The sequence below is a fragment of the Colobus angolensis genome, unplaced genomic scaffold (genome assembly GCF_000951035.1).
Source record: "Colobus angolensis palliatus isolate OR3802 unplaced genomic scaffold, Cang.pa_1.0 Scaffold39, whole genome shotgun sequence".
NCBI classification, from domain to species: domain Eukaryota; kingdom Metazoa; phylum Chordata; class Mammalia; order Primates; family Cercopithecidae; genus Colobus; species Colobus angolensis.
Window position 1 is genome coordinate 4,043,770 of NW_012117265.1, and position 25,379 is coordinate 4,069,148.

Sequence of the window (25,379 nt, forward strand, 5' to 3'; positions counted from 1 at the left end):
TTTGCCAACACCACCGACCCCACCCTAGGTATGGGCCCCGTCCGCAGGCCTGGTTCTAACCTCAACCTTGTGCTCTGGGCCCCTTTTGGCCTCCATTCCTCAAGCTGAGCCGACTCCAAGGTCTCCAAGGCGTCTCCGTAGCCACTGGGGAGTAAACCAGAATCAGCTTGGTTGAGGTTGCAGTCCCCAAGCGCTCTTCCGGGTTTGAGGCTGGAGGCGGAAGTGACGTCAGCAGAGCGCTGCTGTGTTTTCCGGCGCTTTCTCCGCGCAGCCAGACCACTTTTCTTCCTGGTGATGTTAGGGCTTAACATAGCTTTGGCGAGGTCGGATAACGGGCGGGAGCCAGCGGTGAAAGGGGTGGTGAAAGTGCCAGTTTGCCCCAGGCCGCCGAGGGGCCTCTTGAGAGAGGCCTTTCCTGCCCCCCTCGCGTCCGCCGGGGCCAAAAAGCCCCTCAAGCTGTCACTGGTACGGCCCTGGGCCAGGAGCCGTTTCGGGATCTGTCTTAAGTGCGCTTCCTCACGATTTTTGCAAACACGGTGATTGCCGCTTCAAAGTCCTCCAAAGCAATCTTTATGACTTTTTTTTTTTCTTTCTTTTTTTCCAGAAACGAGTTTTCGCCGTTCGAGTCAGGTTGACTGTGGTCCTTTGTCCCCCCCCATCTCCTGGACCTGGCGAGTCTGGCGCGTCCGGGTGAGTACTGGGGTGAAAGGTGGTTTTGGGGGTTTCTTCCTCCTGTTTTATCTGAGAATTTGTTTTTCTCTTTGCGCATCCTGTATTTACTTTTGACACACTACATTCAGGTAGAAACATAAAACTACTTTTTAGGTATCTAGGGTGTGCTTATTTCCCTATGTGAATATAAACGTTTGTAGACCGCAAGTCTTTCTACTGAAGAAAAGCAAGAATACTCAACTAGCTGTTCTTTTTATCCGAACTTCCTAGGCCTGTACCTCCCCACAGAGCTTCAAAACAGGGGCTTATAGGAAGAAGGAATGGAGGCTTTGAAGTAAGTGGAACATTGCAGGCGTGACACTTAAGGTTTAAATGCTTGCTAGTACGTGTCCTATAGATAAAGACATGTCCTTTTAAAACCATAATACTATAAACCAAGAAAATTTAAAATGTTGTTAATATGTACCCTGTGTAAAAAGGTACAATTCTCCACTTTGTTCCAATGTGTGCTTTTGATTGTTTTGAAATCTAATATGTATCCAAGTTTTCATGTCTTTTAGTCTCTTTAAAACTAGCAGACACTGTTTATCGTTATATTGTCTTTTTGCGGTTATATTGTCTTTTTGCGGAGTCATTCGTTCTTTCAGAAAGTTACACATTTTGGTAGTTCTGATTGTATTTTGTGCTGTGTTTAAATGTATCCTTCATTTCTTGGTGTATCCCGTAAAAGAATGAGTGTCTGAATGCTTAATTAAAGCATAGTAAAAAACATTCAGCCAAGGGCTGTTCTTAGGGAGGTTGTAAAGTAGGGGAGGAGGCTGTCATGTAACCAAGCAAATAAGTGTATTACAAATTGATGAGGGTCTGTAAGTAAAGTAGAAGGCAGAATTATTTTCTCTATTTTTCTTTGGAATAGGCAATGCTAAGAAAAGAGTGATATTCAAGCTGAGACCAAAAAATATGGTATGATTTAGCCATGTTGAAGGGGAAGGAAATAAGAGCTGGCCAAAGCATTCTGTGAATTGGCTGACTCCATTTCTAGGGTGAGAGAGAGGAGTGCATCAAAGATTACTCCAGGTTTGACGGAGTCAGTATTGTTTCTTTGGTTGGGGAAACAATGTGATGGGATAATTTAATCTTAAATGTATGACTGACAGGAAAAAGTAAGTGATATCTTGTTTTTGGAGACAGAGTTTCGCTGTTGCCCAGGATCCAGTGTAGTGGCAGGATCTCGGCTCACTGTAACACTGTAACCTCCACCTCTCCAGTTTTCAAGCCATCCTTCTGCCTTAGCCACCCTAGTAGCTGGGATTACAAGTGTGCGCCACCATGCCTGGCTAATTTTTGTATTTTTTTTTTTGTTTGTAGAGATGGTTTCACCATGTTGGCCAGGCTGGTCTTGGACTCCTGACCTCAAGTGATCCACCCACCTTGGCCTCTCAAGGTGCTGGGATTACAGGTGTAAGCCACTGTCGCTGGCCAAAGTAAGTGATATCTGACAAATGATGTAAATCAAGGGAAAATAGGAGAAGCATGAATGTGTTTTAATTACATGAATAAGAAATTAATTCAAGGGATTAATGAGCATCAGTGCTTGAGCATTGAAAAATAAGCTCTCCGTGAAAATTCACTGATGTTAATTATCAGTCTTAGGAAATATGTATATTCATAAACAGGCAAAACTTCTTTTGATGTTGTTTTTTTTCAGTTCTCTTTTGGCCTCTTTCTACCTAAATTAGTCCTTCGTTTCCCTGAAGGAATGTCCAGAATAAGCACTCTGTGTGATTCCTTACAGACACTCATACACCTAGGGAGTTGGCTTGATACACTCCATGTAAGTAAATGACCAGAAAACTCACCTGCCAATGTGGGCTGCCAAAAAGCTGTGAAGGGGCCACGTGGCCTGGAAATACAACAGATCTTAGAATAATGTCTGTTGATTATAACATCCATGAGGGAAAAAAAATCTAATTCCGGTAGGGCCACTCTGTAGATTCTGCATGTTATTCCCATGTCTGCATGGGTTTTCTCTGGGCACTCTGGCTTCTTTCCCACATCCCAAAGATGCACGTTAGCTTAATTGGCGTGTCTAAATCGTCCCCCTATGAATGTGTGTGTGTGTGCCCTGAGCTGTTAGGATGGGCTCTGGCCATTTTTATCCTGGAACTGGAATAGGTGGATTGGAGAATGAATGAATGAATACAAACTATTGTAAAATAAAAATTCCTAAAACATTTGAGAATGATACAAATGTACAACAGTAAATGGTACCACTTAGCAAGCTGGCCCCATTTGTTACTGTTTTTGAGCTTCTTGGTGGTAGGAGGTGGTCCTTAACAGTTTTTGCTTTGGAAACATTTATTTGTTGATTTAACCCACCACTGTTAATTCCATCACACACCGATTCATCAAAAATTGGATAAACATCCTATTTTTATTAGTCTTTTTTTTTTTTTTTTTGAGACAGAGTCTCGCTCTGCCGCCCAGGCTGGAGTGCAATGGCCGGGTCTCAGCTCACTGCAAGCTCTGCCTCCTGGGTTTACACCATTCTCCTGCCTCAGCCTCCCAAGCAGCTGGGACTACAGGCGCCTGCCATGTCGCCCGGCTAGTTTTTTGTATTTTTTAGTAGAGACGGGGTTTCACCATGTTAGCCAGGATGGTCTTGATCTCCTGACCTCGTGATCCGCCCGTCTCGGCCTCCCAAAGTGCTGGGATTACAGGCTTGAGCCACCGCGCCCGGCTATTAGTCTTTTTAAAACGTATATATAGCTCACATTTATTTCAATATTTAATATTAGAAGTGTTTGGGGTCTTTATTTAGAAGTTTAGTGACGTTTTTGTGAGCAGAAATATGCTGTAGGAGCTTAACTCGCTTATATCAGTTAGCATGGGAAAACATTCGCTTTTGTGGGATATCATTTCGCTTAAAGTCTCAGTTTCCAAGAACCTGTTGACAACTTTAAGTGAAGACTGAAATTGTATATATTTTCTTTGTTTGGCACTTAGGGGTTCCAGTGAGCTAGCCGCATGTAGTGAAATCATTGATGCGGATCTGATATAAAGTTGTTGAGGATGTGCATATATTACTTTTTGGAGAGCGTATTAGCAAACCAATTTCAAAAACTGTTGGCAGTACATACTAGGTTTATACACATACATGCCCTACAGCAACAGTAGTGTGTACAATATGTGTATCAAGATAAAAGTAGGCCAGGTGCAGTGGCTCACACCTGTAATCCTAAGACTTTGGGAGGCCAAGGTGGTTGGATCACTTCAGGTCAGGAGTTCAAGACCAGCCTGGCCAACATGGTGAAACCCCGACTGTACTAAAAAAAATACAAAAATTAGCTGGGCATGGTGGTGGGTGCCTGTAATCCCAGCTACTTGGGAGACTGAGGCCGGAGAATCACTTGAACCAGGGAGGTGGAGGCTGCAGTGAGCTGAGATTGCGCTACTGCACTCCAGTCTGGGCAATCAGAATGAGACCCTGTCTAAAAACAAAACAAAACAAAAAACCCAACTGACTTGAGACCTCAATTACATCTGCAGTCTCTTCATTTTTGCTTATTCTTCTGTTAGAAACAGGTCAGAGGTCATGCATGCACTCAACAGGATCTCTGGGGTCATATTAAAGTATTTGGCCACAGTGTGGCTGTAGCCCACTGGATGGTGAAGTTTGCTGGGTTACTCAGACTGGAGTTGGTCATGGTCCTTAGGCAAGATTGAAGCAGTGTTCCAAGTCAAAGGCCGGCTGCAATGGGTGGGTCAGCCTGTAGGGGGAGTCAGGACACCACTGTAGCTATGAGGCTTGGAAGGTTTCATGTCTGCCCTGGAAGTGCTGTGGCAGACACACCTCTGGGGCACACTCACACTGATGGTGATGGCAGCTCCTCTGCACAGGAAATTCGGATGCCACTTTGTTTGCAAGGCCTGGGACATCAGTGTTCACATTTGGAGGTCTTTGGGAACAGACCTCTGAGGCACAGGTCATGCAGCAGCATGCATCCTGGTATGCGCATTGTCTGCGTCATGAGGGGCACAAGTCATCAAGCCAAGCTGGCACATGTGCAGAGGGTGCCTCTGCTAGTGGGAGTGTTTTGAGCATGTGGCATCCGTGTTAGGAGGGCCATAGGGTGGTGGTGACTGGGCCAGGGTTTTGTGGTATCCTGAGGACTGTGTTCTGGGCACATGGCATGGACAGAGCACCCTCCAGTGCCCTCACACCCACACTGCTGACCATTGTCCCGCAGTTGTATCCAGGAGGCAATGCTTCCTTGTGCAGTGTCCATCCCATGTCCCCTTTTTGTATGTTCCTTTATTTCGGTGCTGAGGCCTGTGTCTCTGGAGAGTGGCTGTAAATTCTAGCCCTGTCCCGACCAAGAGGAGAGATGTTCTGGTGTGTTGGGTGGGTTAGATACAGAAAAGGCAATACAACAAAACACATCAAGTAGCAGAAGCATCTTATTCCTCACAGATCCATGAGAAGAGGGTTGCCCTTGAGGTCCTGATGGCAAGTCAGGAGACAGCTGGGTGCTAACCAGTGGGTGGGGAATGACACAGAGAGGACCTGTGGGACTGTGCCTTTGTTATGGTCCATGGGCCTTATCCCTCAGACTTTCCCAGTGTGGTCGTGGATTGGATAGACCTGAGCGGTGGGGAGAACTGACTTACATGACTGGTATTGGCCAGTAGGTTTCATTATGGTCAGCTGCTGTGAGGTGTGTTGGGTTTGGGGTCAGTGAGGTAAGGAACAAGTAGGCTATGTCACAAACAGTACACAGGGAGGGGAAGTTTTAAGTAAGCCAAAGGTGATGGGGTCCGACTCGGTTCCAAATAACTTAGATCAGGCCTAAAAATGGATGTAGGGCAGTTATGTTGGAGGGTATGAGCTGATGATTTAGTAAAGCATATATAAAGGTTAGTGGTATTGTGTGTAACCAAGGGGCAGGCATGGTTGTGGTTGGATAGGCAAGGCTGGAAGCTGAGATAGAAAGTGGGAAGGGTAGTAGTGTTGTGGGACAATCAAAGATGGGAGAGACTGAACAGAGTGAGTTCAGGAAAGGTCTTTATTAAAAGGTGATCACCTGGCTCAGTAGGACTAGGGTCCAGGAAAGTCTGAGCCCTGAACAAAGAAGGCAGCCACCTTTTAAGCAGTCAGTGGCCGGGAGCTACTGATGCAGGAAGCATACTTACAGAAGCGAGAACAGAGGCAGTTGATCAGTCTTTTACATTTATCTATACTACATGTTCCACATCCCTGGGAGACCATGTTTCTATATTAACCTTGTAACCTTGCAGCTGCTCTAGGGAGGTGAAGTAGGAACTCACTGAGCCCCAAGGAACGTGAAACTAGCAAGTGCAGATAAGGCTTGCTGAGCGCAGAAGAAAAAACAGGCAGTTAGTATTCTTTTCTAACTTAGACTACTGGGTGGAGGGGGTGGAGGGGGAGGGGCTATGCTACACTTAGCTTTTGAAGGAAAAAGTAAAAATTTTTGGTTGTCTTTAATTATACTTGTAAAATTCATGAATTCCTTCTTCAGTAGAAGGCATCGGGGAGTAGGTGGTCCCCTCCCTGGGGTTAAGGAGTTTACTGCCGTGAGGTAGGTGCCTCTTGGGGAAAACAGTAATCTCCATTAATTTTAGTAACTCCTACCAGATTTTCCTCCAGGCATGGGTATATGGGTGTGCGCGTATGAGCAGAAAGCAAATATTCTACCAGGGTCATGGGCTAAGCAGACAGATCAGGACGAAAAAAATGTTCTGTGTCCATTTGTGTTTTAGAGGCAGTCCATGGGCATCACTGTGTGGAGGTTTTAGTGCAGTGGTGGGGCCATCTCCACCATCAGAGTCTGGGGTCGGGGCTGTGTTGCTGGAGACAATGTTGTTTCCAGCGGTGATATTTTGGGCTAGGACAAAGTCCTCTAGGGTGTCACTGGGGTATCCTTTTAAAGTGGATACCCACTGAAGTAGATGTGGCCCTCCAGGTTGTAAACCAACACAGCACCTAGTAAGATGAACCGTTAATAGAGTGATATGTAGCTGTACCTGACAACGTGTTTTTGTTTCTGTCTTTTGGTGGAAGTTTAGGTTCAGATGGGTCCCCTGTCAGATAAGCAGCTGCCGGGCCTCTGGGACAATCTAATGTTAGTAAGTCCCAGGAGACTATGCACCCTTGATTTGGCCTTCAACCCTTATGGGATGGGGGCAAGATTGAAAATAAGTTAAGCCCTAGAGCATGATAGAGAATTTCAGGAGTCTGTTTTTTGGACTGGAATTTGAAAAGTAGTTATTTGAGGACATTTTTCTGTCTTTCAGTGAAACGAGTTATCTGAGACCTATTAGGGAAATGAAAGTTCCATTGAATAGATTTTTCGAGGGGCTAGCATTATGTATTTTAAGAAATGAAACATGGGCTAGGCACAGTGGCTCACCCCTGTAATGCCAGCAGTTTGGGAGGCTGAAGTGGGAGGATTGCTTGAACCCAGGAGTTTGAGACCAGCCTGGGCAACATAGCGAGACTCTGCCTCTTAAAAAAAAAAATGGAATTGACAAAAAAGAAGTGAAACATATATCTAGGTTACTAATAAAGTCTGTAACTCTGAAGGGAATAAGTAGGGTCCTGGCAAGGCCTTGTATTGTGGCTTTTAGTATGTGGAGAGATGTGAGATTTTGCTTTACATTTTGGGTATCTGTCAGACAAGATATTCCCAGGGTTTTTTTTTTTTTTCCTCCATCTTGAAAGGGACAATTTTTAGGTAATGACCCAATAGTTTATCGTAACCGTGAAGAAGGTGGGATGGTTTGTTGACCTGGGCATCCAGTGCTAAGACAGCTGCCTGAAATTTGGCCAGGCACGTTGTTTCTTGGGTCCTGTCCTTTATTAGGGACATCCTGGCTAAGGGATGGAAGGCAGCAGCATTCCAGTGAGCTCCATCACTTACGATAGTCACAGTGGCCTTTGCACAGCCTATGAACTCCCATTACTGTTGACTTAGTTAATCCCAAGGGCTTTCCAGGTAGTCAGGGGACCTGGGGGAGGGAGGGGTGACCTCCTTCAGCACTCTGGCATCAGGCAAGGGATTGAGGACAGGGGAAGCCATTGCCTCCTGCAGGTGGATTAGACTCGAGGGCCTGAGATTGGCTTCGTCGTGGCCTAAGGAGGCCTCAGTGGCCAGGCAGAGCTTGTGGGGGGTTGTGTCCCTGACCCAGAGCACAGTGGGCAGCTGCATAGGAGGATCACAGGCTCAGGTCTATGAGATCCTCTGTTTCCAGCAGAGCCCTGTAGATGGCCAGTCACTTGTTTTACTGGTGAATAACAGAAAGTCAGGAGGGGCAGTGTCTCTCACTAGAGGGCCTGGGGCAGCTAATGACCATCATAAGTGGTCCAGAGACTCCAGCAGGCATTTAAAAAGTTGCCAGTCTCTCAATCATGAAGGAGGTCCTTTTAGGAAGTTGCTTTTTTTTCTTTCCCGTAACGTAACACGTTACGTTAGCCAAATTTATAATTAAAAGCATAATAGTTATTGGTCGTTTATTGAATAGAATCAGGAGTTTTAATAATACTGGGTGTGGGCGCCTTGATGGATGGGACCACAGTGTGAAGGCCGTAGTAATCCAGCATGAGGTGCCCTTTATTTTGTTTTCAGATGTAAGAGCAGGCACAATTGGGCTGTCAAATGGAGAAGCAGTAGGGATAATCACCCCTTCATTAATTAGGTTTTATAGAAGTTTTAATCCTTGAGGCCCTATTGTAACTTACATTGTGCCATGTGAAGTATCTTAAGTGATTATCCATGGGGTCCCATTTTATCCAGCCAATTTGTAAGTGTCAAAGTCTCTATTTATTATGTTAGCATATTTATGCCTAATATGGAATATTTTAGGGCAATGGGTACTATGACTCTGGGAAACTGAAGACTTCAGTTAAAGCGAGGCGTACCTAATTTTTTTCTCTTGTATTTAGTTACCCTTTTAAGATTTTAGGGAGCACAATGTTTAAATTTAGTGGGATCCTCAGGTATAAGTGTAATTTGAGCCCCAGATTGAGTAGGCCTATGCAGTTTTGTTAATTGGTACATTTTAGCAAATGTTAGTTAAAATCTAATTACCTATTATTTTTTTCCCCCGTGTCTCATGGTCTGTGTTTAAATCATTAATCTAGGGCTGGCGGGATTATGTTTATTAGACCTGGCATTTGCTTTGTACTTAAAGTTCAAAAAAAGTTCCTTTTTTTTTTTTTTCTTGAACTTGTAACCTCCCAAAGCCCGAGCCAAGCCTTTTTTTCCTTTTGTTTTTTTTTTTCTTTTTTTGGTCTTAGACTTTTAACTGCCTGAAGGGTTCTTAATTTCTGTCTCTGGTTGGTAAGAGGAAAAGAAGGAGGGGTAAGGGGCCCAGTGCTTCTAGGCAGTAGAGGACTGGGAAGTCCAGACCTCAAGATAATCAGTCTCTTTCCTTCTCTTTTTTTCTTCTAAGTAAAATCTTTAGAATGGCTTGTATCTCCAGGTGGCTAAAATATTTTTTCCTTTGTTTACCTAATAAGCTTCCAGTGGTCCCGAGTGGCCCCTGTTTTGATCTCTGGCCTCCATTTGTGCTTCCCATCTGCCCCGTTTGTAGGCAGCCACCTTTCTCTCTAGGGCGCCCGGTTGACCTCGTCAGGGTGGGGGCGTAGAGAAACAGATGCAAGGGAAGACAATGTCAGGGGAATAGCAGACCCCGGCAGCAGCCTTGCCAGCGAGGTGCCGTCATCTCCCCAGTGAAGGGGCTGCTACTGTTGTCAGGGTGGGAAGTTGGTGGTCTCGTCCGTACTGCCTCTCCACTCAGCGGGCAGTCAGAATGCCGGTCTTCCTCTTGCACTCTGCTAACCCTCTGATTGGCCCAGAGCCTGCCTTACCCACTTCTGCCTCTCAGTAGCAAGCCCGTGGTGCCAGAGTGAGGCCTTGGGAATACAGCTGGCTTCCTCCAGCCCAGCAGTTCCTATTTGGGGAAGTGACAGCAGCCTTGGATAGTGAGTGTCATACCCCTGTTGCCCTCTCAAGGCTAGCAGTTGGTGAGTCCCAGGGAGCACTTGGACTATGGAGGACCCACCCAATTTAGGGAGGGGAGTTTTGGCAGCGTTCCACAAAGACAACAGGCAGCAGTGCACAGCAGCAGAGAGGCACCCCAGCAGGCCGTGGAGCCCTCCCATATGGCGTCAGCCATGTGGGTGGGCCAGGTAGTAAGCAGGCCAAGAGCAATCTGAAGGCCTGGGCTTGTGTCCCTCGGGTTGTGACTACACACCCTGTTCACCGCACTGAATATATTTTCCTCTGTTTTGGTCTAAGGGGTCTCTCTCTGTCTCTGAAGAGTGGCTGCAAATTCTAGCCCTACCCAGACGGGGAGGAGAGTTACATTCCAGTATGTTGGGCAGGCAAGATGTAGAGGAGGCAGCACAACAAAACACATGAAATGTCAGAAGCGTCCTCCTACTCACAGATCCCTGGAACGGAAGGCTGCTCTTGGAGGCTGATGGAAGTCCAGAGACAGCCGGGTGCTCAACCTGTGGGATAGGAATGAGAGAGAGGACCTGTGGGGTCTTGCTTTATTAAGGTCCATGGACGTTATCCCTCAGGCCTTTCTTTGGGGGTTGTGGATTGGCTGCACAAAGGAAAGGTCTTATTTATATGACTCTGGTGTTGGCCACTAAGTTTCATTGTAGTTGGCAGCTGTGAGATGTGTTGGGTTTGGGGCCAGTGAGGTGGGGAACAAGCAGGCCCTATAACAAACAGCTACATAGGCAGGGGAAGTTTTAACTAAGACAAAGGCGATGGCGGTATTGGAGCTGAGATACATAAACAGCTAACTGGCATATTTCACTCTTTGGTTCTTTACCATCCATATGCACTCTCCTACACAGATAGGAGCTTCTTTGGAATAATTAAACAAGTCTATACTCCTACCTAAGAAGATACAAGGGAAGAAGTCCTCACCTATTCCCCAAACTGAGAAGATGCGTAGTTCAAACAGTCCTTTGTTTTCCCACGGCCATGTCAGTTACTCCTCAAATTTAGTCCCATTCTAACTATTCTGTTTCCTAAAGACACAATTACACATGTAACCTCTAATAATGTATATATAAAATAAAAGTGGGAAAAAGATAGAAGTAAATGGTTCATTTAAATAAATAAACACATGGATATAGACACACATAAATATAACAAGCAGAGAGAAAACGTGCAAAACCACATTTCTTGTTTCTGTCACTGGTCTTGAGGTTGCAGTTGATGTCCACGGTTTACTTCTTCAGTGACTAATTCCATGTTTTCCCAGCCCTCCACTTGAACCTCAGCTGCTCCGGGTTTTGTACCAGGGAGGAGCGATCCAAATCTTCCTTCGCCCAGAGTCCGAGTCCTCTGTTGTCCTGCCTTCATTCAGCTGTGGTTTTCCATTAACCTTTTCTATGGAGTATAGAAGTACTCAGAGGTTCTACACTTCATCACTTCATCCTCCTTGCCTCAGTTGTCTAGCAGTGCCATAGTTTTCCTTTGATAATTGGGATTAACCACTCCAGCCAGTAGATTAACCCTTTTTTTTTTTTTTCCCTCTTGGGTTAGTGGTATATGAAGCCCAAAAGGGCCAGGTGGCAATCTCCTGTTCCAATGCATTGGAACCATAACGTACCCCCTAGGGGAGGCATTTTCCACTAAGGAGTAAGAAGATCTCTGGACCAGCAGTGCTCTGAGTCGCTGGGAGTGGAAGCAAACTTCTGTCAGTGGAGTTAATTCCACCTTCACCCATCAGTTCTATTTTTTTTGTTTTTTTGAGACGGAGTCTCGCTCTGTCACCCAGGCTGGAGTGCAGTGGCGTGATCTCGGCTCACTGCAGACTCCACCTCCCGGGTTCATGCCATTCTCCTGCCTCAGACTCCCCGTAGCTGGGACTACAGGCGCCCGCCACCACACCCAGCTAATTTTTTGTATTTTTAGTAGAGACAGGGTTTCATGGTATTAGCCAGGATGGTCCCGATCTCCTGATCTTGTGATCTGCCCGCCTCGGCCTCCCAAAGTGCTGGGATTACAGGCGTGAGCCACCGCGCCTGGCCTGTTTTGTTTTTTGTTTTGAGATGGAGTCCTGCTCTGTCGCTCAGGCTGGAGTGCAGTGGCACAATCTCGGCTCACTGCAACCTCCGCCTCCCGGGTTCAAACCATTCTCCTGCCTCAGCCTCCCAAGTAGCTAGGATTACAGGCATGTGTCACCATACCCAACTAATTTTTGTATTTTTAGTAGAGACAGGGTTTCATGGTATTAGCCAGGATGGTCCCGATCTCCTGATCTTGTGATCTGCCCGCCTCGGCCTCCCAAAGTGCTGGGATTACAGGCGTGAGCCACCGCGCCCCCAACTAATTTTTCGTGTTTTTAGTAGAGATGGGGTTTCCCCATGTTGGCCGGGCTGGTCACGAACTCCTGACCTCAAACGATCCACCTGCCTCGGCCTCCCAAAGTGCTGGGATTCCAGGCGTGGGCCACTGCGCCTGGCCCACTCATCAATTCTTGGGCCCATGTATTCTGGCTGTGGGGAGACAGTACCATGGAAGGCTCTCTGACTCCAAGCATACTCCTTGACCTGTGGGACAGAATTCCTTTCTAAGGGTTGTCTCCCGTTTGGCCCTGTAACTGAGTTTTCAGTATGCGATTCCACTTTTCACATAGATCCACTGTTTCTGAGTGATGAGTTGTGCGACGGGACCAGTTGATTGCAAGGACATGCTTCCACTGTTGCACTTCTCTGTAGTGAGATGCTTTTCTTGTTTAGAAACTGTTGTGTGGAGGCCGTGGCTACTGATAAAGCACGTTGTGAGTCCATGGATGGTGGTGCCAGCAGAAGCCTAACTAGTTGAAAGGCAAATCCACAGCAGAACATGAGTCTGTTCTGGTGAGGATGAGTTATATTTCCTGATAGAAGAGGACCCATTACAGCATGGCTGGCTGGTCTCCTCTAAGGAATGGCACCGTATTGGATGCTCAGGGTTAATTTCTGCTTTCAGGAGATTAGGTCCAGCAGTAATGTTAGCTGAGTCAGACTTGGTAAGGGGAAGTCCTTATTGCTGAGCCCATGCATAGCCTTTATCCCTGCTATCATGAACATTTTTTAATGGACCCATTGAGCAAGCACCGAGGTAGCTAGGAAAAGTTAACAGGTATCTTTAGTGTGTGTGATTCTGTCCGCCTTATTTCTACTGGATTACCTTTGGTAGGCATTCACATGGGACACAATCTGTCCTTTCAGTGAGGTCCATCCACGTACCTTTTCCTGGGTTTCCTTGTTACCACTCTGGTTCCTCACACTTTTTTTTTTTTTTTTTTGAGACGGAGTTTTGCTTTGTCACTCAGGCTGGAGTGCAGTGGCACCATCTTGGCTCACTGCAACCTCCACCTCCTGGGCTCAACCAATTCTTCTGCCTGAGCCTCCCGAGTAGCTGGGACTACAGGTGTGAGCCACCACGCCCAGCTGATTTTTTTTTTTTTTTTTTTAAATTTTTGGTAGAGACAGGGTGTCACCATATTGGCCCGGCTGGTCTCAAACTCCTGACCTCGTGATCTGCCCACCTTGGCCTCCCAAAGTGCTGGGATTATAGGCATGAGCCAGCGCGCCTGGCCTTCCTCCCACATTTTTGACCATCCAGCCAAGCCGTAGGCAACTTTTAATGAATCCGCGTATGTGTATGCATGCATCTTGTCAACTCTTACTCCAGACCCAGAAGCAGGTCAATACACTGCCCGAAGTTCTGCCACTGGGAAGATTTTCCTTTCGTACTGCCCTTCAGGGTCAGCCTTTAGCGGGGCTGTAGTGCTTCTGCTCTGTACTTTTGGGGGGTGCTAGAGCTAGCCATCAGACTTGGGGAAAGCAGGAAACAGCCCTCTGGAATGCAGGCAACCCTGGCTGTTGGGCTCATGAGCAGAGGAAGTTAGGGTGCCAGTAAGGGTACTGAGAGCACTAAGTATCCACATCAGGCGACCGGGGGAAACCAGTCTTTGGTATGCAGACAGGCCGTGGATGGTGGGTAAGTGGCATAGAAAGAGACAGTATTCCTGTCACCGTTGCATTCATTGAGTAGTTCAGTACATTTCCTCAAAACTCAGATGTGTATTGTGTTATAAATTGTGAAGGGGCTGTAGTCTGGGTGTACTTTAACAGTGTTTAGAAGGATCTCAGTTGTCTGTCCAGCCATCACTGGGTGCCTTTAGGCTCCATGCCAGGTAAAGGGGAACATTGGCACCCAAAGATACCTAAGGCTGCCCATGAGATACAGAGACTCCACAAAGAAAAGCAGGTCGCAGTGTCTGTCACCCTGCATCATCCAAGAACATTCCTAGAGACACAGAGTTCCTTGTGATAAAAGGTTTTGTTGCTCCAAAAATACGAAAGTTCAATGTGTCTATCTATCTACCCAGTAATGTTACAAGATGTGTAAAGGAGTATACATTACAGATACACAAGAAGAAATAGACAAGTCCACAGTTGCAGTGGGAGATTTTAGAATATTTATCTCATGTTATTTAAATAGTAGAGAAAAAGGCCAGGCGCGGTGGCTCAAGCCTGTAATCCCAGCACTTTGGGAGGCCGAGACGGGTGGATCACGAGGTCAGGAGATCGAGACCATCCTGGCGAACACGGTGAAACCCCGTCTCTACTGAAAATACAAAAAAAAAAAAACTAGCCGGGCGAGGTGGTGGGCGCCTGTAGTCCCAGCTACTCGGGAGGGGGCGGAGCTTGCAGTGAGCTGAGATCCGGCCACTGCACTCCAGCCTGGGTGGCAGAGCAAGACTCCGTCTCAAAAAAAAAAAAAAAAAAAAAAAGTAGAGAAAAATGAAGACAGGATGTACATTTGCGAGAGATGAGCACACTGCCTAATTTACCTGTCTAGTGTCGTGTCTGCTAAATAAGGGAAATCACAGAGTGCTTATCTGGAGTTGAGAGTGAAGGAATAGACTGGAAGGGGCAAGAAGGTTTTCAGGGGAGATGAACATGTTTTACATCTTGTTGAGGCTTTTGATTACGCAAGTGTATGCGATTGTCAAAATTCATCCACCGAATACCTAAGATCCGCACTTTTAATTGTGCATTAATTATATTTCAGGTTTAAATAAAATAACATAATTGATTTAGATTTCACCAAACGAAACACATTTGTGGCCCTCTTCAGCCTAAGGATCCCCGGTTTGAAACCCATGGAAGTGGGTACAATCTACACCAGGAGTCTGGACGTGGGGTTTCTGCAACCCAGGGCGACTTGAGAGTTTTAGCCTTCTCATTCATAGAATAAAGGCCGTAGCATCCTTGTGGGGGTGTAGCTGGTTCATGGATAATGAACTGTTCAGTGATTTTCATCATTCAGATTCCATTCTGTCAATCAGCATTTGCACTGTTCTGTGTTTGATTTATTAAAGATTGTGATTAATTGTTATTAAATTTTTAGTCGTATAAATTATATTAAATTAAAATACATTCTGTTCTTGGGTCATGCTAGGTTAATATGGAGTGGGTATTCAATGACACATGTGGGTGGTGACCATGGTGTTGCACCGTGCAGGTTTAGACCAGCGCTGGTCGTGTGGGAAAGTCAGGGCAGCCACAGATTGGGTGTCAGGGACAAAACTGCCTACATTCAGGTCCTGGTTCGCAACTTCCAAACTGGATGATTCTGGACCAAATCCAAGTGTTGTCTGAATGTAGATTTTTTTCTTTTTCTTTTTCTTTTTTTTCCTTTTGATACAGAGTCTCACTGTGTTGCCAGGCTGGAGTACAGTGGTGTGATCTCGGCCCACTGCAACCTCTGTCTCTCAGGTTCAAGTCATTCTCCTGCCTCAGCCTCCTCAGTAGCTGGGATTATAGGTGTCCATCACCACGCCCAGCTAATTTTTGTATTTTCAGTAGAGATGGGGTTTCACCACGTTGACCAGGCTGGTCTTGAACTCCTGACCTCAACTGACACACCCACCTCAGCTTCCCAAAATGCTGGGATTACAGGCGTGAGCCACCGCGCCCGGCCTGGTTTTTTTCTTTATCGAATAGGGGTCATTGATATCTACTGTAAAGAGTGGTTATGATATTTAAGCGAGTATATACAACTGCCAGTGTGGCTTCTGACACACGCCGTTCCTCAGTAGTGGAAGTCGGTGGTCCTGATGTTTGTCACGTACACTGTTTTCAGTGGCTGTCACCTAGATGCTCTGCAGAGAGAGTGCTAGTGATGTCTGATGATTGGTAAGTAACGCTTGTTGATTAATGATTTATACCAACAGGACACCATTAACACTGGATAAAGAGAATGGAGGTTACCTCTGTCCGTGTAGATTCCTAAGCTGTCCTGGAGTGATCCTTGGAGTAAAGGAAAGGCATTTGGAAGCACATTTAGCCGTCAGTCCTGCGGGATGGCAGCCATTGATTTGTCCTATGGTAAGTCCTGTTTCTGTTCATTTTCAGAGACCCTGCTTTAGGTGTCCCCCCGCACAATGTGGAGTCCGGTGGCCTGTGCCCGATCATTCATGCTGCAACCTCATTTCTGAGGTGCTGATGTGGTCTGGGGAATGCTTTGTTCTTTTTCTTTTTTTTTTTTGAGACAGAGTCTTGCTCTGTTGCTCAGGCTGGAGTGCAGTGGCACAATCTCACCTCATTGCAACCTCTGCCTCCTGGGTTCAAGCGATTTTCCTGCCTCAGCCTTCTGAGTAGCTGGGATTACAGGTGTGTGCCACCACACCTGGCTAACTTTTTATATTTTTAGTAGAGACGGGGTTTCACCATGTTGGCCAGGCTGGTCTCAAACTCCTAACCTCAAGTGATCTGCCCGCCTTGACCTCCCAAGGTGCTGGGATTACAAGTGTAAGCCATCGCACCTGGCCAGAATGCTTCATCAGCCCCCTGCTGTGTGTGCTTTGGGAAGAGGTGCTATGTATTTCCATGGTTAAGTTTCATTATCTGTAAAATACCCTTTTCCCAGTGGGCAGCATGGCTGATCATTCTTTTTTTTTGCCTTTAGGTGAGGCAGGACTGCCCTGGAATTGATAGCGGTAGTGTATATGTGTGTGTTTTCTTGAGCGTGCAGAGTATATGGGAAATCTCACAGTAGGACTTTGGGGTGTGTGAATGTGGGAGTTATGGTCAGCCCTGGGTTCTCATACCTTCTTTCTTTTCCATGAGGTCTTTGCAGGGACCCAGTCTGCCTTCAAGAAAAGACAGAAGTAGAAAGAGTGGTGGCTGACTGTCTGACAAGTTGTTATCAGGTATGCAGGAAGTGTATCCTTCTCCAAAATATCATACTTGCATCACCAGGTAGACACATTTCCTTCTACACAGAATTATCTCCAGAGCTTCTTAAAGCAAATAAAGCCTCCTTCAAGGACTGAGTCCCTAGTCAAATTCCCCGAAGGAGTGGAGCCTGTCATATTGGTGAGGGTTTGCCTTGAACGTCATCCCAGTATTTCAGTGTTGATTAATTAGTCTTCCCTCATGGTGCCAACTGCATAGTTTTTATTTTGTTGAGTGTCCTGACACATGGTAAGAGACATAAAAGTATCCTTTGCTGAGATAATTTATCCATTCCTCAGCGTTTATCTAGCATCTGCTCAAGAGTGTGCTGTAGTGGAGGGAAATCAGATGACCTTCCAGTCTGGTGTGTTAGGTACAATCGTGTAAGAAGTGCCATTCAAGTCATGTCACTGGAGAGGACTGACAGTGAGTGTGGATAGAGAGGACCTCCTGGGACCAGTGAACTCCGGGGTAGGCAGTGTGAGCCCTCAGACTCTGTAGGTACTGCATTTTGCAGTGAACACCGCTAGACATGTTATGTGACTCAAGCCAGCATGTGTGTGATGGTTTAGGATTCAGTTACTTTTGATGATCTGGCTGTGGACTTCACCCCAGAAGAATGGACTTTACTGGACCCAGCTCAGAGAAACCTCTACAGAGATGTGATGCTGGAGAACTATGAGAATTTGGCCACAGTAGGTAAGACTGGCCTCATCCCTTGTAACCTGATGTGGAACAGATTATGTTATGTACTTACTGTATCGCACATCAGAGACAGCAACTCTGAACACAATGGGAAATAACAGACATAGTCCCTGCCCTAATAGGGTTTCTTCTACTTGGTGGTAGAGCATCATCCGCACTGTTGGAGCTGTACTTTCTCAGTCTCCACCTTTGACATACTCAGTCAGAAACTCTGCAACAGGGGCCCTGTCATGTGTTTTAACAAGCTCTCATGAATCTGATGTGCTATAATGTTGAAGAATGAGATGTATAGTTGTTTCCCATGAGAATGAAGAGCTCTTTGTTTCATTTAACTTCCTATTTGGACAAAAGTCTTAGTGCTTTGTAAGTACGTACATCAGCCTGGATTTGGGCTTCAGGGATCAGAGATCACCAATCTTTTCGGGGCACAGACAGATGATATTTGCATTTTTAGCCCTTTTGAAATAATTTCACTGCTTCCATTGGAACTGTAGCTCCTGAGTTATGGAAAGATTTGTCATCTCTTGCATGAGCCTCTTCTGGTAATGAATCTTTCTCTGTGCACAGGGTGTCAGCTCTTCAAACCCAGTCTGATCTCTTGGCTGGAACAAGAAGAATCTAGGACAGTGCAGAGAGGTGATTTCCAAGGTGAGTGTTCATGAAGGACTGCCCTGGTCAGTAAATTCAGTATGTTTACAAGTAAAATGAGGAAACTTTTTTTTTATTGAGACAGATTCTCGCTCTGTCGCCCAGGCTGGAGTGCAGTGGTGCCATCTCGGCTCACTGTAACCTCTGCCTCTGGGGTGCAAGTGATTCTCCTGCCTCAGCCTCCTGAGTAGCTGGGATTACAGGTGCGCACTACCACGCTCAGCTAATTTTTGTATTTTTAGTAGAGATGAGGTTTCACCATGTTGGTCAGGCTGGTCTCGAACTCCTGACCTTATGATCCGCCTGCCTCAGCCTTCCAAAGTGCTGGGGTTACAGGCATGAGCCACTGCACCTGGCCATAATGAGGAAACTTTTGTTTTTTGAGACGGAGTCTCGCTTTGTTGCTCAGGCTGGAGTGCAGTGGCGCGATCGCGGCTCACTGCAAGCTCCGTCTCCCAGGTTCACGCTATTCTCCTGCCTCAGCCTCCTGAGTAGCTGGGACTACAGGCTCCCGCCACGTCGCCCGGCTAATTTTTTGTATTTTTTAGTAGAGACGGGGTTTCACCGTATTAGCCAGGATGGTCTCGATCTCCTGACCTTGTGATCCGCCCGTCTCGGCCTCCCAAAGTGCTGGGATTACAGGCGTGAGCCATGGCGCCCGGCCATGAGGAAACTTTTTAAGATGCAGTTTATCTCACAATGTTGAGGTCTTTTTTTTTTTTTCTTTCTGAGACACAGTTTTACTGTCACCCAGGCTGTAGTACAGTGGTGTGATCTCAGCTCACTGCAACTTCAGCCTCCCGGGTTCAAGTGATTCTCTTGCCTCAGCCTCCTGAGTAGCCGGGACTACAGGTGTGTGCCACCATGCCCACCTAATTTTTTGTATTATTAGTAGAGATGGGGTTTCACCACGTTGGCCAGGCTGGTCACAAACTCCTGATTTCAAGTGTTCCACCTGCCTCGGCTTCTCAAAGTGCTGGGATTACAGGCGTGAGCCACCTTGCCCAGCTAGGCCATTTCTTTCTTAGAAGTTAAGAAATCTATAGCTTCTCATAGTCTTAACTTTGTCTACTTATTTTTTCCTGTGATAGGACCCGTTGGTTTCTTCTTTAAAAGTTCTTGTTTTGGGCCAGGTGTGGTGGCTCACGCCTGTAATCTCAGCACTTGGAGAGGCTGAGGCGGGTGGATCACATGAGGTCATGATTTCAAGACCAGCCTGGCCAACATGGTGAAACCCATTGCTACAAAAATACAAATATTAGCTAGGTGTGGTGGCGCACTCCTGTAGTCCCTGCTACTAGGGAGACTGAGGCAGGAGAATTGCTTGAACCCAGGAGCCGAAGGTTGTGATGAGCCAAGATCGTGCCACTGAACTCCAGCTGGGTTGAGAGAGTGAGACTCTGTCTCAAAAAAAAAAAAAAAAAAAGGCTGGGCGTGGTGACTCACCAGTGGCTCACGTCTGTAATCCCAGAACTTTGGGAGGCCGAGTCGGGAGGATCACCTGATGTCAGGAGTTCGAGACCAGCCTGGCCAACAATGCTGAAACCCCGTCTCTACTAAAAATACAAAAATTAGCTGGGCGTGGTGGCAGGCGCCTGTAATCCCAGCTACTTGGGAGGCTGAGGCAGGAGAATCGCTTGAACTCAGGAGGTGGAGGTTGTAGTGAGCCAAGATTGCCCCATTGCACTCCAGCCTGAGTAACAAGAGTGAAACTCTGTCTCAAAAAAAGAAGAAAAACAAGTTCCCTGTTTTGATGTGTGCTTGTTGTCCTATTCCTCAACTTTCCTTCCATGGTAATATTCTTTGTGTTCACCATCAGTTTTTAATTTTCATAGAATCAGTTGGTAGTAAACTATGTAAAATTTTGACGCTATATCCTTATTATTGCCAAATTTTTGATATATAATCTTCAAATCTGTCTTTGTTTTTTGTTACCATGTTTAATTTGAAAACAAATACGGGGCCAGGTGCAGTGGCTCACAGCTATAATTCCAGCACTTTGGGGGGTTGAGGTGGATGAATCACGAGGTCAGGAGTTTGAGACCAACTTGGCCAACATAGTGAAACCCCATCTCTACGAAAAATACAAAAATCAGCTGGGTGTGGTGGCACGTGCCTGTAGTCCCAGCTACTCAGGAGGCTGAGGCAGGAGAATCACTTGTACCCCAGAGGCAGAGGTTGCAGGGAGCCAGGACCACACCATTGCATTCCAGCCTGGGCAACAGAGCGAGACTCTGTCTCGAAAAAAAGAAAACAAATACAAATGATCTCTCTCATTTTCAGCTCCATCTGTCTACATTTCTTTTTCTCTTTAGCTTCAGAATGGAAAGTGCAACTTAAAACCAAAGAGTCAGCCCTTCAGCAAGATTTTTTGGGGGAGCCAAACTCCAGTGGGATTCAAATGGTAAGATTAACAAGGATACGTCTTTGTTTTCACATTTAGAGATGATTGGGGATTTCATTAGAGAAAATCAGAATAAATCTGGGCATGGTGGTTCACACCTGCAATCCCAGCACTTTGGGAGGCTGAAGTGGGAGGATCACTTGAGGCTAGGAGTTCTAGACCAGCCTGGTCAACATAGCAAGATCTTGGCTCTAAAAACTAAATTAATTTAATTACAGTAAAAGAAAAAAGAAAATGAGCAGAATGAGAGCTCTTTGAGATAAGTAGCATTCCCAAGAGGGATAATGACTCTGGAGAGGACTCCATACGATGAGTCGGGGATGCCGGAAACCTAGCTTGACACTTACTGTTGTGTTTCTCTCAGAGTCTTGCTCTGTTGCCCAGGCTGGAATGCAGTTGCATGATCTTGGCTCACTGCAACCTCCACCTCCTGGGCTCAAGCGATTTTTGTGCCTCACCCACCTGAGTAGCTGGGAGTACAGGCACACGCCACCATGCCTGGCTAATTTTTGCATTTTTAGTAGAGACAGGGTTTCACCATGTTGGCCAGGCTGGTCTTGAACTCTTGACCTGAGGTGATCTGCCCACCTTGGCCTCCCAAAGCACTGGGATTACAGGTGTGAGCCACTGTGCCCAGCCAACACCTAAGTGTTTTAGAGTTCCTGTCAAGTACACATTTGTAACTAGATAGTGAGTTTTTAAAGCAATTTCATAAAACTCTACAGACATTTGAGATTAGAGTAGATGGCACAGCCTGACATGAGCTTTTCATCATTCCACTGGAAAGAAATCAAAAGGGCAGTACTTGTATGTGTGTAATTAAAATGGTAAACGTGAAAATAATCATCACAATGTTCCTCTCTTCTGATGAGTGGAATCTGTAGTGAGTCTGAACAGTCCTTTAATCATCATTCATTTCTTTATCAACAGATAGGAAGCCACAGCGGAGGGGAGGCCAATGATGTGAAGCAATGTGGAGATGTCTCCAGTGAACACTCATGCCTTGAGACACACGTGAGAACTCAAACTAGTGAGAACGCAGTTGAGTGTCATCTGTATGGAGTAGACTTCCTTACTCTGCACAAGAAAACCTCTACTGGAGAGCAACATTCTGTGTTTAGTCAGTGTGGAAAAGCCTTCAGCCTGACCCCTGATGTTGTTTACCAGAGAATGTGCATAGGAGATAAAGCTTTTGATTGCAGTGACTCTGGGAAATCCTTCGTTAATCATTCACACCTTCAGGGACATTTAAGAACTCACAATGGAGAAAGTCTCCATGAATGGAAGGAATGTGGGAGAGGCTTTATTCACGCCACAGACCTTGCTGTGCATATACAAACTCACAGTTCAGAAAAACCCTACAAATGTAAGGAATGTGGAAAAGGCTTTAGATATTCTGCATACCTTAATATTCACATGGGAACCCACACTGGAGACAATCCCTACGAGTGTAAGGAGTGTGGGAAAGCCTTCACTAGGTCTTGTCAGCTTACTCAGCACAGAAAAACTCACACTGGAGAGAAACCTTATAAATGTAAGGATTGTGGGAAAGCCTTCACTGTTTCCTCTTGCTTAAGTCAACACATGAAAAGTCATGTGGGTGAGAAGCCTTACGAATGCAAGGAATGTGGGATAGCCTTCACTACATCTTCTCAACTTACTGAACATTTAAAAACTCACACTGCAAAGGATCCCTTTGAATGTAAGATATGTGGAAAATACTTTAGAAATTCCTCATGTCTCAGTGATCACTTTCGAATTCACACTGGAATAAAACCCTATAAATGTAAGGACTGTGGGAAAGCCTTCACTCAGAACTCAGACCTTACTAAGCATGCACGAACTCACAGTGGCGAGAGGCCCTATGAATGTAAGGAATGTGGGAAGGCCTTCGCCAGATCCTCTCGCCTTAGTGAACATACAAGAACTCACACTGGAGAGAAGCCTTTTGAATGTGTCAAATGTGGGAAAGCCTTTGCTATTTCTTCAAATCTTAGTGGACATTTGAGAATTCACACTGGAGAGAAGCCCTTTGAGTGCCTGGAGTGTGGGAAAGCATTTACGCATTCCTCTAGTCTTAATAATCACATGCGGACCCACAGCGCCAGAAAACCATACAGGTGTATGGAATGTGGCAAAGCTTTTAAGTTTCCCACTTGTGTTAACCTTCACATGCGGATCCACACTGGAGAAAAACCCTACCGATGTAAACAGTGTGGGAAATCCTTCAGTTACTCCAATTCGTTTCAGTTACATGAACGAACTCACACTGGAGAGAAACCCTATGAATGTAAAGAGTGTGGGAAAGCCTTCAGTTCTTCCAGTTCCTTTCGAAATCATGAAAGAAGGCATGCAGATGAGAGACTGTCAGTGTAAGGAATGTGGGAAAACCTAAAGGTGTCCGTGTTCTCTCTGAAGACATGAAAACACTGGGGAGAAACCCCATGAATGTAGAAATGTGGAAGCAACTTTGTATCTCAGGTCCTAATGAGCGCGTGTGAATTCACAGTGGAGAAGACCCTGCATCAGGGAATGTGGAAATGACTTCACGGAATTGTCAGGCCTTACCAAACACGTCTGAAATCTCACTGGAGAGAAACCCTGTGAATGTAGAGAATCTGGGAATACCTTTCTGAATCCCACAAACCTTAATGTGCATATGTGAACTCACATTGGAGAGAAACCCTGCAATTTAAATGGCATGGTCTGGATGATGCCCCACTCCTTATTTGTAAGCCCTAAGTCCTAGTTCCTTACACTATAACTGTATTTGGACATAAGGTTTTCAGACAGGTGAGTAACTTCAAATGAGGCTGTTAGGTTCGATCCCTAATCTAACATCACTGGTGTCCCTATAAGGGAAAGTGAAGGAAGGATACACACGGAGAAGACTGTGTGAACCCACCAGAAGATGGCCGTCTGCAAGCCAAGGACAGAGACCTGGAACAGATGCTTCCATTATGGCCTCCAGAGGAAACCAACCCTGTCTCCACCTTGATCTTGGACTTCCAGGCTCCAGAACTGTGAGGCAATAAATTTCTCTTGGTTAACTCTTTCAGTCTGTGTTATTTTGTACAGCAACCCTAGGAAACTAATACTGTGAGGAACTTGGGAAAAGCTTTAGATCAAGCTTGTCCAACCCGCAGGCCAGGATGGCTCTGAATGTGGAAAAACACAAATTTTTAAGCTTTCTTCAAACATAATAAAATTTTTTTTTTCATTCATTAGCTATCATTAGTGCAAACACAAAAGCAATCACAGGAGAGATGTTCTATGAACGTAGGACATGTGAAGTCTAAGTGCTCATCAGATCTTAATGCTTCCAACTCTTGTGGTGATAGGCCCTGTGAAAATCAAGGACTATCAAGAAAAGAAAGTTTCTTTTACTATGAAAGTCATAACTGTGACCTCACCCAACACTTAGTGACTTAGAGTGGACTGAGGCTCTATTATTAGGAATGTGGAGAGATTTCATTAAATGTTTATACCTTATAGAAGGAATAAAAATTCACAGTGTAGAGAAGACTTTGAGGCATGTGGGAAAGCTTTTACTAATTCCATGAGGCTTATTTTACACATCTAAAATTAGACTGCAAGCGAGCAAAGACCACTGCACTCCAACCTGGGTAACAAAGCAAGACTCGGTCTCAAAAAAATAAATAAAAATAAAATTAGACTGCAAATGTCCTGGGAATGTAGGGGAATGTATGACAACCTTTAAATATCTCACAAAGCCATAATATTAACATGAAATCTCACATTGGAGGAAGAACCTATATATATTTCATTGCTCAAGCCTTAATATCTTTGTGAGAATTCATGCTGGGGTAAACCCTGTGATTATAAAAAGGATGCAGGAAGTACTTCATTTCCTTCTCATATCTTACTATATCACAGTTCATAGCCATATGAATGTAAGGGATATGGGAAAAGTGTCAGAATCTCTTCACAACCCAGCATGAAATAACTTGCAATGAGACTGCACAGTCTATGAAACATGGAAAGCCCTTTGCTGTTATCTCAGGGATTGCTTAAGTAAGGTTTTGCAGTAGAGAGAAATCCTGTTAGTGTAAGAGGTATTGGAGAGTGGTAGTTCAGCTAAATAATGTTCACTTCTCAGATTGGAAAACTCTAACCAATTGAAAATGTTTTATTAACTCTTAAAAAATTCATGTTCACCTGCTGTGGTGGGTCATGGCTGTAATCTTGGCACTTTGAGAGGCTGAGGTGAGTGGATCGCTTGAGCTCAGGAGTTCAAGACCAGCCTGGGTAACATGGTGAAACCCCGCCTCTACAAAAAAGACAAAACTTAGCTGGGCATGGTGGCTCATGCCTGTAATCCCAGCTACCCAGGAGGCTGAGGCAGGAGAATCATTTTAGTCCAGGAGACGGAGGTTGCAGTCAGCTGAGATTATGCCACTGCACTCTAGCCTGGGTGACAGAGTCAGACCTTGTCTCAAAAAAAAAAAAAAAAGAAAAAAATCCATGTTCCAGAGCAGTTTTAGGTTCACAGCAAAATAATGTGGAAGGTTCAAAGACATCCTATATTCCTCCTGCCCCTACACATGCATAGCTTCTACCATCATTAGCATACTCCACCCGAGTAATACATTTGTTAGAACGCATGAACCTGTATGGCCACTTTATTATCACCCAAAGTCCAGAGAT

General features: G+C 45.5%; 1 protein-coding gene across 3 annotated transcripts; it reads left to right on the plus strand.

Annotated features, from left to right (window-relative positions):
- The first annotated feature begins 441 nt into the window (after nucleotides 1-441).
- On the plus strand, nucleotides 442-23,764 carry ZNF266 (zinc finger protein 266). Of its 3 annotated transcripts, XM_011954900.1 has the most exons (11): nucleotides 442-506; nucleotides 605-690; nucleotides 943-1,006; nucleotides 1,589-1,759; nucleotides 15,952-16,105; nucleotides 16,847-17,095; nucleotides 17,254-17,380; nucleotides 17,527-17,653; nucleotides 18,227-18,307; nucleotides 20,623-20,711; nucleotides 21,642-23,764. In XM_011954900.1, the coding sequence occupies exons 8-11, from the start codon at nucleotides 17,620-17,622 to the stop codon at nucleotides 23,085-23,087; spliced, it is 1,650 nt and encodes a 549-aa protein (XP_011810290.1). In that variant the 5' UTR covers nucleotides 442-506; nucleotides 605-690; nucleotides 943-1,006; nucleotides 1,589-1,759; nucleotides 15,952-16,105; nucleotides 16,847-17,095; nucleotides 17,254-17,380; nucleotides 17,527-17,619; the 3' UTR covers nucleotides 23,088-23,764. The 3 variants fall into 3 exon arrangements, with proteins under 3 accessions (XP_011810290.1, XP_011810289.1, XP_011810291.1); XM_011954899.1 differs by lacking the exons at nucleotides 1,589-1,759; nucleotides 17,254-17,380 and having other exon boundaries at nucleotides 16,847-16,929; XM_011954901.1 differs by lacking the exons at nucleotides 442-506; nucleotides 605-690; nucleotides 943-1,006; ... (1 more) ...; nucleotides 15,952-16,105; nucleotides 16,847-17,095 and having other exon boundaries at nucleotides 17,342-17,384.
- Nucleotides 23,765-25,379: the final 1,615 nt, after the last annotated feature.

Bases quoted from the DNA above. Each gene is read 5' to 3' on its own strand.
- ZNF266 (XM_011954899.1), top strand. From the start codon at position 16,081: ATGGCAGCCATTGATTTGTCCTATG. The intron at 17,654-18,226 runs GTAAGACTGGCC...CTCTGTGCACAG, and splicing joins TGAGAATTTGGCCACAGTAG to GGTGTCAGCTCTTCAAACCC. The intron at 20,712-21,641 runs GTAAGATTAACA...CTTTATCAACAG, and splicing joins ACTCCAGTGGGATTCAAATG to ATAGGAAGCCACAGCGGAGG.